Here is a 14,170-nt window from a genome sequence, read left to right as displayed (position 1 = left end):
TCCAGCCCTGAATTTTTATTTTTCAATCAGAATGAATTGTCTTGGTGTCTGACATGAGATAAAAACTCTAATTTTACTTTTCTCCAAACATTTTTTTTCATGTTATATTATTTACTGTAACTGGAGTTACAGCCAGTTGTTAGCCACCATATAGGTGCTGGGAATCGAATCTGGGTCCTCTGCAAGAACATCCAGTGTTCTTAACCACTAAGCCAACTCTCCAGTTTCCTCCACCCCCTGACCCCACAGTTGTCTTTTAGAGCCTCTTTTCCATCTAACCCTGGGTTCTCTCTCTGCCTTCCATTGTCCTGGCAAGGACTCTGTGCTCCACTCTGGGAATGTAAAGCTGCCCACTCAGCTGTGGGAATGAGCTGATGTTTACTACTTGCGTCATTCCATTCTCCTGGCTCTTAAGCACATTCTCCTGTAGTTGCTGTTGGCCTCAGAGATTTGTCCTGAGGATGTCAGGACCTTTTACTACATCATCAAACTTGGGAACCCTGAGATTGCTCCGTCAGTGTATGCCCAAACCAGGTTCAGCTTGGACACTGCTCCTTAATAAAGAAATACCTGTTACATACACACACCCCTCCCTAAAAGAACATGTGCATTTTTAGCAGTGACCATGGAAAAGTTTAGCAGTTCAGAAACCCAGTTTCTCAGGCCATGGGAATTCCCTGAAGGACAACATAAAAATCCCACTGGGTTATAGATGATTCTAAAACTCTACCATTATGTACTTCCCTGGTGGCTTATTTTGTTGGGTTGGGGAGGTGATTGTGCCTTCTGCTATTTTTCCCCCCGGAGGTTTTTGTGCAAAGTTTTATGATTTATTAAAGCCTTATCATTTGGCTTTGAGAGAACACTGCTTTAAAGTTCACAGCTGGTTTTTCTCAGACCTGACCATAGTAATAAAAGATCATTCTGAGTTATTCCAGAAGGAAATTAAGATCAATGAGTAAGAAAATATCAGAGAAACAAAACTCAGTAAGAGAAGAGCTTAAAAGGAATGGGCTGCCTCACTGCCACTGCTGCTGAACTGAGGACCCTTTGGGCCATGGGAAATGCAGCCAAGATATCCAGAGAGATGGGCTTGTGTTGAAAGGAAGGTCCGTTCTCGATGCACGCTGGCTGTAATAGCCTCCAATGTCTTTTCCAACTTTATTTTACCAAATAATGACTGATTAATAATAATGATTACATGTCGTTCTTAGTGTTCCAAGCCTGTAATCCCAGCTACTTGTGAGGCTGAGGCAGAAAGAATTACAAGTTCAAGAGCTAAAGAGAAAGTTCAGCCTAAGTAAATGAGAGCCTGTCTCAAAATAAGAAATTTAAGTATGGTCTGGGAATACATCTGAATGGTAGCGTGCTTTCGTATCATACATGGGACCATGGTTTTGATTTCCAGTAGCACAAAATGATGATGATGATGATGATGATGATGATATTAAATCTAGCTTCTATTGTCCAGTGCATGTTCTGAGGGAGACCGCTATAGTGTTTGTGTGGAACATAGGTACAATCATGTCTATAGTGTTGGTATGGAACATAGGTACAATCATGATGCAGATTCAAACCCCTGCTCTGTTGCCCCTAACTGTATAACTTTATGCAAGCTGGGTTAAACTGGTTTCTGTTCTCGTCTGTAAAATGGGAACTAAAACTATTCAGTAGAGCTATAGAGTTGGCATAAATCTGCCATGAGTAGGGTAAAGAGTTTATGTAGCCCCCAACAAATAGTAAGAACTCAGTGTTAGCGGGCTGTTATTGTCAATTTTCAATTCTTCGATTATATGCATGCCAGGCATACGAAATGGGACAGGGTGAGGCTCACCTCCACCCTCCAAATCTATTTACATAAAAGATAACATTTTAAAAATAGTTCTCATAATTCTGCTGTATGGAGGTAAAATACAAAGGAAATTCAAACTATTTGATAGTATAAGTTCAGCTCTGCTTGGCAAACAAATTATAAACAAAACGAATACTCTGGAAGCTGAAAAAAATTGGGCTCACGCCCAGACATGGAGAAAAGAGAGACACTGAATGTGTCATACGGTAACATCAGCTGAGAATGAGGATATGGAGATAATGTGTCCGAGGGACATAGGAGGGCAGTATTGTGGTGTGTTAGTCAGTAACTGTGTCATGGAAGCCAGAAAGGTCTCAGAATGTGAAATGCGATGTTGGAAGGCTGGAGAGTCTCCTTTAGCAGCTGGTCACAGAGAAAGAGAGTCATGAAGAACTTTGTATGCGTGATTAATGTCTCCAGCACAATTATTAAGCAAGTTGTACTTGAGTGGGGTCAAGAGGGAAGGCTAGCAGGAGCTCAGAGCTTCGTGTCTCCAGAAATCCCATTCAGGAAACAGCTGAGCTAAGGTGGCTAGAAGGGGTTGAATGAGTCCCCCTATGTATTAGATGTGTTATCTTTGGGGATTGAAGCAATTCTGATCTTGAGATGATGTATGAATGAGCTATTGACCTCCTTTTATCACCCCCCCTCCCCCTGCCAATATTGCAGGAATACTTTCAGGGCCTGGAGTCTCATATGATTTTCACTGAAACACTCTTCAGAAAGACCATCAGCTTTGCAGTTGGGAAGGAAACCCAGTTCCACATAGAACTGATGGCTCAGGCATCCGCTGTGCTGAAGCAGGCTCACAAGAGAGGTGTGGAGCTGGAATATATTCTAGAGATGAGACTGCCTATGCAACATCTTTCTGACTTCAAAGTAGAGAGGTATGCATCTGGAATATATTCTAGAGTTGAGACTGCCCATGCAGCATCTTTCTGACTTCAAAGTAGAGTCATCTGTGCTACCTTGCTCAGAATTATACTTTTCCTATAGTTCCAGGTTGCTATGTTGCCCTTGTACTTCCTATTTATGTTCAGTATAAGCTGTACTACATTGTAAGTCAGATGGATGAATACTGATCTCAGAGTGTGCATGATGAGGCAGGCTTGGGGTGGGACCAGGGGAGGGACTTGGTCTTCAAGCTAAAAGCCAGATTAGGAGCATGAAACATGTAAAATGCACATCCCTGGCTCTGTCCCCAGTGCAGTTGTTCTTGTGATAAGGCTGTCACTAGAAGCCAGAAGACAGCCAGCTGGGTACCAATCTTTATGCTCTGGAAGCAAAAGGATGAAGGATTCATATGCCCTCAAACAGTATCCCAGGGGCTGGAGAAATGATTCAGCAGTCAGAGTGGTATTTGTTGCTCTTGCAGAAAACCCAAGTTTGGTTCCCAGTACCCACACTGGGCAGCTCAGTACTCACATTGGGCAGCTCACCATCTCCTATTCGCCTGTTATGTATGATGTTCTTAGTTATAGGTCAGAATGCCCTGTTCTGCCTGTTCCAGAAGGCTACTGAGAAATCCCATTCCCTTGTTCTGTTAGTCACCCCTGTTCATTCATTCCTCACAAATGAAGGAATGAAATATTTATTTATCAAGTAGCCACCAGATTCCCAGGCACAGGGAACACAAAAATATTCCCAGGACTCTGCTCTCACTGGCCCAGTGAGAGAACTGACAAGCAACTGGCAATCAGAACACAGAGAGACATTTTCACAGCAGGCAGGATAAAGCATTTTAAACACTAACTCTTATAGATAGGAAGAAGGCAGTCATTTACCGCCAGGATTCTTATTCTAGAACAGGAATTGACCCATGGGCCAAATGTAGCCTGCTTTTTGGTAAAGCTTATTTGAACATAATAGTTTTATCAATTTGCATGTTAATCTAGAGCTGCCTTCACCCAGTGGGCAGATGTGACTAGTTGCAGTAGTTACTGTATGATCCCCAAAGCTGAAAATATTTTCTATGTGGTGTATTGTTGGAAAGAGTTTGCAGGTCACTGCTCTAGATTCAGAGAGGATTGGATTGAGTCTTAGCTTCACCATAAGTATATTACCTTGAATACCAAATAGGTGTTCCACAAAGGCTAACCAATCAGCTGAAGAACTCTGGGTAAGATGTCACTGATAGATCAACCCCCGTCCTTGTTTAGTGATCGGGTCAGTTGTCCTAAACTGTTTCAGTTCGCTTCCTCTTTCCATGGAAGTTTAATGGCTAAAATGTTTCTTCCCTTTATAGCCTTCACTCACTCTTCAGCATTAACCAGCCTATCTCATGGGCTATAATTCATCTTTATATTTTTCTAAATATATCTTCATCCCTGGGCCAACATTATTATAACTCTAACTCCAAACTCTAGACATGGAATTCCCCAATGTATTATTATATTTTAGAGTTAAATTTGTTATTAATATTTGAAGCCCTTATCATAATATCAACTGTTCAGTGGTCTATCAGTCTGTCAGCTAAGGACATTTATATGAACCTATCAAACTTTATCATAACCCTGTAAGGTATATTGTAGATCCCTCTTTGAGGATTGGCTTTGGGAGCAATGTTTTAGCAAGGCACATGATTGATTAATAACAAAATCAGCAGTCACCACGTCTGTCTGGTTTTATCACCTGGAATGTGTTTCTCAGTGAGATTCACTTGAACACATAATTTAACTGCAGACACATGACTACCACCCAGGCATTCCCTCTAAGCTCAACTCAACATTTACATTTAAAATTTTTCTTTTATTATGGATCGCCTCTGTCTCTTCACTGGAATATAAGCTTCAAGAAAAAAGTGGGGTGTGTCTTTTATTTACTGCTAGGGTCCCTAGGCCTTGCACACTGCCTGAAGAAAAATAAGTATGTTGGAAAAAGAATGGATGTTTACTGTTAGGTCCACTTGCCACTCGGACTGCACTGTAAAATAAACATGCACAGGAAACTGTGACACTTGCTATATATATTATTGGGAAAGACTTCAATTGATTTAAAAATAGTTTTTCTTGTTTTAAATAAAATGAAATCATAATTTAGCAATAATTTATCTCTTGGGACTGAGTAAATGGCTCAGTTGATGCAGTACTTGCTTTGCAAGCATGAGGGTCAGAGGTTAGATTTCCAAAACTGTGTAAAATCTTGTAGGATGGAATCACCTATAAGTCCAACAACCAGAAGTTAGAAGAAGGGGATTGCTGTGGCAAGATGGCCAACTAGACTAGCTGGAATTGATGAGCTCTGGGTTCAACCAGAGAACCTGCCTCAGTAATTATGCTAGAAAGTGATCGAGGGAGACACTTGCTTTGGGCTAACACTCACATGCAGACCAAACGCACACACACACACACACACACACACACACACACACACTAAACACATACAAAAAATAAATAGATAAATAAAAATATAGAAATGTTGGCATTTTTCTTGAATAAAAATATCTACACTAGATATTCATAGTTGTATTTTGTTTATATTTTAAGTTTTATTTTCAAATGTGTTATATTTACTTGCTATGTGAAGAGCAAACACATTCATCTCTTTTACTTAAACCCTTCATGTGATAAAGAATGAGCCATGCATGCCAGATACCATGTACACTGTAAACAGCATTCTCATTTAAAGCTTATCTGGGGAAAGATTTCAGAGAAGTTTAGTAAGTTTAGTAACTGACCCATACAGCTAGTTTGGTTGCAGACACTGTGCCCATTCAGGATGCCTGGAAAGGTCATCACTGCATTCCTTTCTTTACAGCTTCCCAAAGCAAGCATCAACCAAAGTCCCCTGACATAGCTTGAAAAAAGTTTGCAAATCAAGTATACATTTTATACTGAAAAGAGGAATACTCTTCCTTTTTTGGTTGTGCTTTTGTTTTTGTTTTTCTGAAACCTGGTCTTGCTGCCCTTGAACTCCTGAACTCCTGTGCCCATTCAGGATGCCTGGAAAGGTCATCACTGCATTCCTTTCTTTATACCTAACCAAAGTAAGAACCAACGACCCTCCCCTGACATAGAAAAAAAAAAGTTTGCAAATCAAGTATACATTTTATACTAAAAAGAGGAATACTCTTCCTTTTTTGGTTGTGCTTTTGTTTTTGTTTTTCTGAAACCTGGTCTTGCTGCCCTTGAACTCCTGAACTCTTGATCTTCCTGCCAGCCTCCCTAGTGCTGGGATTATAGCAACTAATGTTGTGTTTCTAGACGTGGTCCCATCTGGATGAGGATCTACAGGCGCTCAGCAGACAGCTGGAGGCGGTGGAAAACAGCATCCTGAGTGTCGGCCTGGTGGAGGAGAGTGAGGACAGACTCAAGAAAAGGACAAGCCTCTACCAGGTCAGGATCCCAAGGGTGCCTTGTTATGAGTGACAACATTTCTCTTAGAAATTTGCCAGTAATTTTAACAGAATTTAACAAGCTTGTGGTGAAATATTCCATTAAATACTTTTCCTTAGAGTTATTGGCATTTATAGACACAGATTGTATTTGTATTATTTATATTATGAGGTTTTTATTTTTAAATGTTGTTTGACAGTTTCATACATTTATATCGTGAATTTTAGTTTCCCCTCTCCAGTTCTTCTTTCTCATCCCCTCCATCTCAGGCAGAACCTTCTTCCCAAATTCTCCTCCTTTGCATGTCTTCTTTTTCAGTGCGACCCACTGAGTTTAATCACTGTTTCTTATTTTTTTAAATCTTTCTTGGGCTGGGCTGTTGCTCAATGGTAGGCATAGAGTACCTGCCTAACAAGATGAGACTCTGAGTTAGAACCTCAGTCCTGCAAATAATTAGATGATTGATGATAGATGATAGATAGATGATATATAGGAGATAGATGATAGCTAGCTATCTAGCTAGCAGATAGATGGATAGATAGATAGATAGATAGATAGATAGATAGATAGATAGATAGATAGATAGATAGATAGATAGATAGATAGATAGATAGATAGATAGATAGATAGATAGATAGATAGATAGATAGATAGATAGATAGATAGATAGATAGATAGATAGATAGATAGATAGATAGATAGATAGATAGATAGATAGATAGATAGATAGATAGATAGATAGATAGATAGATAGATAGATAGATAGATAGATAGATAGATAGATAGATAGATAGATAGATAGATAGATAGATAGATAGATAGATAGATAGATAGATAGATAGATAGTTGATAGGTAGGTGGATGATAGAGAATAGAAAACAAATGTCTTTTTGTAACAAGAAAGCTCTTTTTGAAAGCTTTCAAATCATTTTCACCAAACCTCCACTGAGCATTTCCTGTAGTTTATATTGTTGTCACAGTATTCTTGAGATAATTAAGTTTGACAGTTGTAAATACACTTAAAGTTACTAACAAAATGAAAATAAAAGTAAAACATGTACATCTTCAAGTTTTCAGAGTTGCTGAGTGAATATAATTTGTGTGTGGATAACAGATCATAGCAATGTTGTAAAGATCAGAGAAATTTAATTCTCAAGGACAAAAAAAATTAAATAGCCAAATTTTTAACACAATACTGTCAATCAATCATTTTAGCATTTAAAATCCAGCCTTAATGAATACCAGCCCATATTATACCAAGTGTCAGACAATGGAAAACGATTTCTGATGTCTGTCAGCTGTTCAGATCTTGAAAGTCAGCTCAATCAACTTGGAGAGCGCTGGCTCAATAATGCCAACAAAGTGTCCAAGGAACTCCACAGACTGGAGACCATATTGAAACACTGGACCAGGTAACAGGAAGCATATTTGGCATAATGTTTAGATAATTGGTGCGGTGTGTTAATAAAACTAAGGAATGCTGGGCCCAGAAATGATATGCGCATTCGGAAAATGACAGTTTGGAAGATAAAGACAACTGGAAGGCTCCTGGTTGGTTCCGTTCATGTAAACATAGAATTAAAACTATCAGGGAGAAAGGAGCATAATGCAGCAACCTTTGTGTTTTCACCTCTCCCACCCTCCTCCACCTTGCCTGGTCACTGTAAAAAGGAGAGACAGAAAAAATGGTGATTAAAGGGTTGCTTCTCAAGGACAATGGGGCTTTCATTGCTATTACAAATACTTGAGAAAAAAACAGTTTCTGGGGGCTGGAGAGATGGCTCAGTAGTTAACACTGGCTGTTTTTGCGGAAGACCCTGGCTTGAATCCCAGCACCCACATGGCAGCTAACAACTGTCTGTGACTCCAGTCCCAGGGGATCCGACAGCCTCTTCTGTCCTCCGTGGGCATTGTACAACATGTGTGCACTTATCTACTTGCAGGCAATACATGCATACACATATAAAAAATAATAAATAAAATATTTTTAAAAAAAACAATTTCTAACAGATGGAAATATTCATTTTGGCTCATATTTTAGAGGTTTCAGTTCAAGGTCAGCTGGATCTGTTGTTTTAGATCCTGGGGCAAGATAGACTATTACAGTGGCAAGAACATATGACAAAGGAGGCTGTTCATCTTAGAGGAAGAAGAGAGAAACAGGAAAAGGCCAGATGCATGATAACCATCAGAAGCTCCTCTCTGTGATGTCATTCCTCTAGTTCCTCTCCACTCCAATGCTCTGGGTTTCCATCTCCTCCCAAAATAGCTCCTCCAACTGTGGACCAAAGCTTCCACAAATGAGGCTGTGGGGAATGCTTCAAACAGAGACCATGGCAGGAAGCATTCAAGGGACATGGATATTTGAATTTTATGGAATGAAACACAGTCTCTATGCTACCTTTATTTCAAACAGCTTTTCATAGCCATCGCCTGTTATTTCTCTACAGAATCAATGCAAAGAAAGAGAAAGACGTTCTTGTTTTCGGCCTAGAATTAAAACCCAGGACAGATTAATCAAGATGTAGATATTAAGAGAAAAGATCTTGGAGCATCAGTCTCATGCACTTTTCTTATGAATCTTTTGGGTCTCTTGTTTTAACTGGCAGAAGACAAAAGGGGTTGGATCACTAAACGAGTCTTTACTATGCTTATAGGTATCAAAGTGAGTCTTCAGATCTGAGTCACTGGTTGCAGTCTGCGAAGGAAAGGCTCTCATTCTGGACTCAGCAATCTGTGACAGTCCCACAAGAACTCAAAATGGTCCGTGATCATCTCAATGCTTTCCTTGTGAGTCTGAGAACTTAAGACATTTGACTAATTTTTTTTTTTCCTCAGACCTGACCTGTGGGCCAGTATAAAGGAAGTTGGGTGTCAACAGACATAGCAAATAGGCTAAGTTGTAGTGAACTTTCTGTTATTAACTGTGTGGGGCTCAACCTTACTTCTTTCAAGTAGTTTTCAAGTAACAGGTTAACTATCCTGAGCATGGCGGGGGGGGCGGCAAAGGCATACTGTTTTTACTTTCCTCCAAAATATTTCACATTATAGTCTCCTTAAGATGTGGAGGAAATTGCTCTGTGCACTAGGTTGGCCTCTATTCTTAAACGGAAAGTCTAGCCATTTAGTCCTAATTGAACACTGCTACATTTTTTTTTTTTTTTTAGGAGTTCTCTAAGGAAGTAGATGCCAAATCTTCCCTGAAATCATCAGTCATGAGCACTGGAAATCAACTTCTCAGGTTAAAGAAAGTGGACACAGCTGCCCTTCGTGCTGAGCTGTCCCGCATGGACAGCCAGTGGACTAAACTACTGACGAATATTCCTGCCGTACAGGAGAAGCTCCACCAGGTATGGAGATGGGGGTAGTTTATTTGATAATGATTGATCTAAACCATATAATGCAAAATCAAGTTAATTTGATTTTGCTCACAAATATTAATCAGCATTAACTCAGACTTGTCTTTTCTCTTTGCTAATATATTACATATTAAAAATGAACCATTTTGGAAAATCTCATTCCCACACAGGATTTCTTCCCACAGTGAACCCCCACATTGTGTGTGTGTGTGTGTGTGTGTTAGAATCATTTATGTTATTTAAACTGGATTTTGTGAATAAACTGTGGATACTTATACAAAGTTACAGAAATCTATAGCAAGTGTGAAACATCTTCCATTTGGGTAGTTATGCATCATTTATAGCAGGGATACACTCTGGGATGTCTATCTTTGGGACATTTTGTCACTATTCAAACGTTAGCATGTGCTCAACAAAAGCAGATTGTTATAGCATCATTAGGTTACATCACAGCCTTGTGGTTCTGCCATTATATTTGGGACTGGACATTGAATAGACATCATTATTCAGGACTGGATTCCTCTTTTGGAAGTGTGTCTTAACTCCCCTGAAACCCTGGAAAATTGTTATCCTTTTGTCTCTTTAACATTCATCACTGTGGATCAGGTATGGCAAATATTTTTAATATACAGGCTGTTTCTCTATGATCAGTTATACATTCATAGAAGGGAGGATCAATTCCACGTTTATCTGCCTTTCAACACCACATAGAATTTGATCTATAAATGTTTACATATTTACTTATGTGTTTATATAAATTTTTATTTTATGTACATGAATGTTTTACCTGCGTGTATATAATAAGTACACCCATGTCATACAATACCCTTAGAGGCCAGAAGAGGGCATCAGATCTCCTGGAACTGGAGTTAAAGTTAACTGTTAGCCATTGTATGGGTGCTGAAAACCCATCCCTGGTCCTCTGGAAGAGCAGCCAGTGCTCTTAACCACTGAATCATCTCTCCCACTCTCTCTCTCTCTCTCTCTCTCTCTCTCTCTCTCTCTCTCTCTCTGTTTCTCTCTGAGATAAGGTCTGATTATGTAGCCCACGCTGGCCTGGGACTGGTAAAATAGTTCAGTATGGCCTTGAACTCTCAATCCTATTGCCTCAACCTCCCCAGTGCTGAGATTATAGGCATATACTAACATGTCAGGCCTAACTAACTTTAAAATGCACTTGTGTGAGTGTGTGCACATGCACGTGCGCAGTGTGTGTATATGCATGTGCACCCATGTACCCACATACAAAGGCCAGAGGAAGGCATAAGGTGTCTTCCTGTATTACTCTCCACCTTATTCCCTTCAGACGTCTCTCACTAAACCCAAGTTCACCATTTTGATGAGGCTGGCTGGTCACTGAGTTCACAGTATCTGTCTATCTCAATCCCCTAACTTCAGGGTTACAAGAATGCATGGTATGGCCATGTTCTATTTTTTGTTTTTGTTTTTTGTTTTTTTGTCTTTTTGAGACAGGGTCTCCCTGTAGCCCCAGCTGTCCTGGAACTCACTACATAGACCAGGCTGGCCTTGAACTCACAGAGACTCATTTTGTGTCTGCCTGGACAGCTCCAGATGGACAAGCTGCCATCCCGCCATGCCATTTCTGAGGTCATGAGTTGGATTTCACTAATGGAAAGTGTTATCAGGAAGGATGAAGAGAACATAAAAAATGTAATAGGTTATGAGGCAGTTCATGAATACCTTCAGAAATATAAGGTAATTGACATTTTGCATTTTTCACATACTTAACCTATTTTATTTGAAAGTGTTCAGATACTTAAACTAGAACTTGCATTGTATATATTCCAAATGCAGTAGACAGATATTCAAAAATCAAAACCAGAATTCTTAGTTATAGGCACAGTGTATTGGTTGCTTGTCTGCTGCTGTGATAAAATGCCATGACCAAAAGCACCTTAGGGAAGAATTTACTTTGGCTTACAGTTCCAGGGGGATACAGTCCATCATGGTGGGGAAGGCACAACAACAGGAGCAAGACGTTGGCTGATCATATCCTGTGTTCACAGGAAGCAGAGAGAGAGCGAACAGGAAGTGGGGCCAGCTAGAAAACCCAAAGCTCACCCCCAGTGATGTACTTCCTTCATAAAGTTCTACCTCTTAAAGGATTTGTAACCTCCTCAAACAGTACCACCAGCTTGGGATGAAACATTCAAATATCTGAGCCATGGGGGGGCCTTTTCTTCTTCAACTCCAGCACACAGAAAAGTAGTCCAGCATTAGGAGTAACTCTGAATAATTTTTTTTGCTTTAAAAAAGTCATAAAAATTATAAAAGTATTACATTTATAAATATTTTATAGAAAGGTTGAATTTACCCAATTCTATGTATTCTGCATATATTAGCTGTGTATAATTTTATAAGCATATACAAGTTCCTAACATGATACGTGTGGTGATTTGAATGAAGGATCTCCCCCATAGGCTCTAGGTATCTGAATACTTGATCCAGATTGATGGCAGTGTTTGTGGAGGATTAGGAAGTGTAGCCCTGCTAGAGGAACCTCGTCACTGGGGGTGAGCTTTGAGAGTTTATAGCCTTGCCCACTTCTGGCTTTTCTCACTCTGCTTCCTGTGCATGTTTAAAGATAATGAGTTCTCAGCTTTCTGTTCCAATGACCTCCTGTCAGGCCTTCCCCAGCATGATAGACTCTTAACCCTCTGAAACCATAAGCCCGATAAGCTTTCCACCTACAAGTTGTGTTGGTCATGATGTTTTGTCAATATAACAGGTCATGTGAAGAAACACAAATTGTATCATTTGGATGAAGTGTTGGGAGTGATAACAGTCACATGAAGGCTCTGAAAGGCTTTCCACCTCCTGGAAAAATACACATGCAACCTTGTGGTGTGATTCTCTCATCTCTCTTTTAGGGTTTCAAGATAGACCTGAACTGTAAACAGTTGACAGCAGATTTTGTGAATCAATCTGTGCTACAAATCAGCAGTCAGGATGTAGAAAGCAAGCGCAGTGACAAGACTGACTTTGCTGAGCAGCTTGGAGCCATGAATAAAAGTTGGCAACTCCTGCAAGGCCAAGTGGCTGAGAAGGTGAGTCAGGTGACCTGCCACCAGGATATTGACACAAACTCCTGAGAACAGACACACTGTCAGGAAAACACATTTTGCAAGCAGAGTAGCTGCAGAGGGCATGACAGATCTTCCCATGCTGACACTGAGGGTTGCCTAGATCTGGATTTCTTTGGTCCTGGTCTGGTCTTATGCAGCCTGCCCTCTGTGTATTTCATGTTTCTGATTTTTTTCTTTATGATTTTTATTCTAATTTTATGTGTATGAGTGTTGTCTGCATGTAAGTGGACTTGTCTTGTGCAATACCCACAGAAGACAGAGGAGGATGCCAGAGCCCCTGGAACTGGAGTTACAGATGGTTTTTAGCTGCCATGTGGGTGCTGAGATTCGAACCCCAGTCCTCTGTAAGAGCAGCCAGTGCTCTTAACCACTGAGCCTCTCCAGCCCCCTGTTTCTGGTTTTTAAGTCTTATTTATTTTTTTCTTGTGTGTATGAGTGTTTTGCCTGCATGTATGTAAGTGTACTCATGTCGTGTAATGCTTACAGAGGTCAGAAGAGGGTATCAGATCTGTTGGAACTGGAGTTAGGGATAGTTATTAGCCACCATGTGGGTGCTGGGAACAAAACCCAAGTCCTCTGCAAGAGCAGCCAATGCTCTTAACCGCAGGGCCATCTCTCCAGCTCCTCATGTTTTTTTATTTTATTTTTAAGATGCTTAATTTCTCTTCCTTTCACCTCAGGTTCACCATAGTCCTTTCTTCCTCGCTTCAATAGTCATTGGTTAAAATTTGGTAAATTCATTTTCTTAATGTATATACACAACAAACTTTATTTTAAAGAATTCTCTTTTTTAAATTTTAGTCTTAATTTTGTTATACTAAGTTATGTAAGGCCATTTTCATGAACTTATACAATGTACTTTAAGCAAATTCCCTCTAATACCTGATTACTCTCTCAAGAATTCTTAGCTTAGAAGAAATAGTGTTGGGTCATTCATATGCAATGGTTTGAATTTGAAATAAAATTTCAGATTTCATTTCTTTCTCTTTGTTCAGATCCAGCTGTTGGAAGGCTTGTTGGAGTCTTGGTCAGAATATGAAAATAATATACAGTGTTTGAAAACTTGGCTTAACACACAGGAAAAGAAACTGAGACAACAGCATGAAATTGGTGATCAAACTTCTGTCCAGAATGCGTTAAAAGATTGTCAGGTAACATGTCCGGTTATCTAACATGAGCTGCCGCACAGCTTCATGGCCTGTGTAGAAGGGCTCACTGGTTCTGGGTGTGATGAGTTAAATATGTTTAAATTTTATTTAGTTAGTTATTTTTAATTTTATTGTATTAAGTGTTTTGCCTGCATGGATGTGAGTGTACCACACATGTGCAGGGCCCACAGAGGCCAGAAGAGGGTATCAGGTCCCCTAGAACTAGAGCTAAGGATGGTTGTTAGCTGCCATATGGGTGCTGGGAACTGAACGCAGGTCCTGTGCAAGAACAGCAAGTGTGCTTAACTGTGGAGTGGAGCCATCTCTCCAGTCCATGAAATATTTTTTTAAAAGAGTTGCATTTGGTGAC

General features: G+C 39.9%; 1 protein-coding gene across 4 annotated transcripts in view; it reads left to right on the top strand.

Moving 5' to 3' along the window:
* The window catches only part of LOC103724578 (nesprin-1-like), a 17,385-nt gene extending 3,559 nt beyond the window's left edge, over nt 1-13,826 (top strand). The window contains exons 3-10 of one of the 4 annotated variants that reach the window (XM_008821685.2): nt 2,522-2,695; nt 6,055-6,186; nt 7,402-7,598; nt 8,844-8,976; nt 9,354-9,536; nt 11,112-11,261; nt 12,437-12,613; nt 13,648-13,826. In XM_008821685.2, coding sequence (XP_008819907.2) covers nt 2,522-2,695; nt 6,055-6,186; nt 7,402-7,598; nt 8,844-8,976; nt 9,354-9,536; nt 11,112-11,261; nt 12,437-12,613; nt 13,648-13,824 — 1,323 coding nt within the window. In that variant the 3' untranslated portion in view covers nt 13,825-13,826. Of the gene's footprint in view, nt 1-2,509; nt 2,696-6,054; nt 6,187-7,401; nt 7,599-8,843; nt 8,977-9,353; nt 9,537-11,111; nt 11,262-12,436; nt 12,614-13,647 lie in introns of all 4 variants that reach the window. The other 3 variants (XM_029557954.1, XM_029557956.1, XM_029557955.1) reach the window with 3 other exon arrangements.
* The last annotated feature ends 344 nt before the right edge of the window (nt 13,827-14,170 follow it).

Source organism: Nannospalax galili, unplaced genomic scaffold (genome assembly GCF_000622305.1).
Source record: "Nannospalax galili isolate Female #2095 unplaced genomic scaffold, S.galili_v1.0 scaffold1728, whole genome shotgun sequence".
In the NCBI taxonomy this organism is placed as follows: Eukaryota; Metazoa; Chordata; class Mammalia; order Rodentia; family Spalacidae; genus Nannospalax; species Nannospalax galili.
The sequence above is the reverse complement of the archived record's forward strand: the minus strand, read 5'-3'. Positions and strand labels throughout refer to the sequence as shown.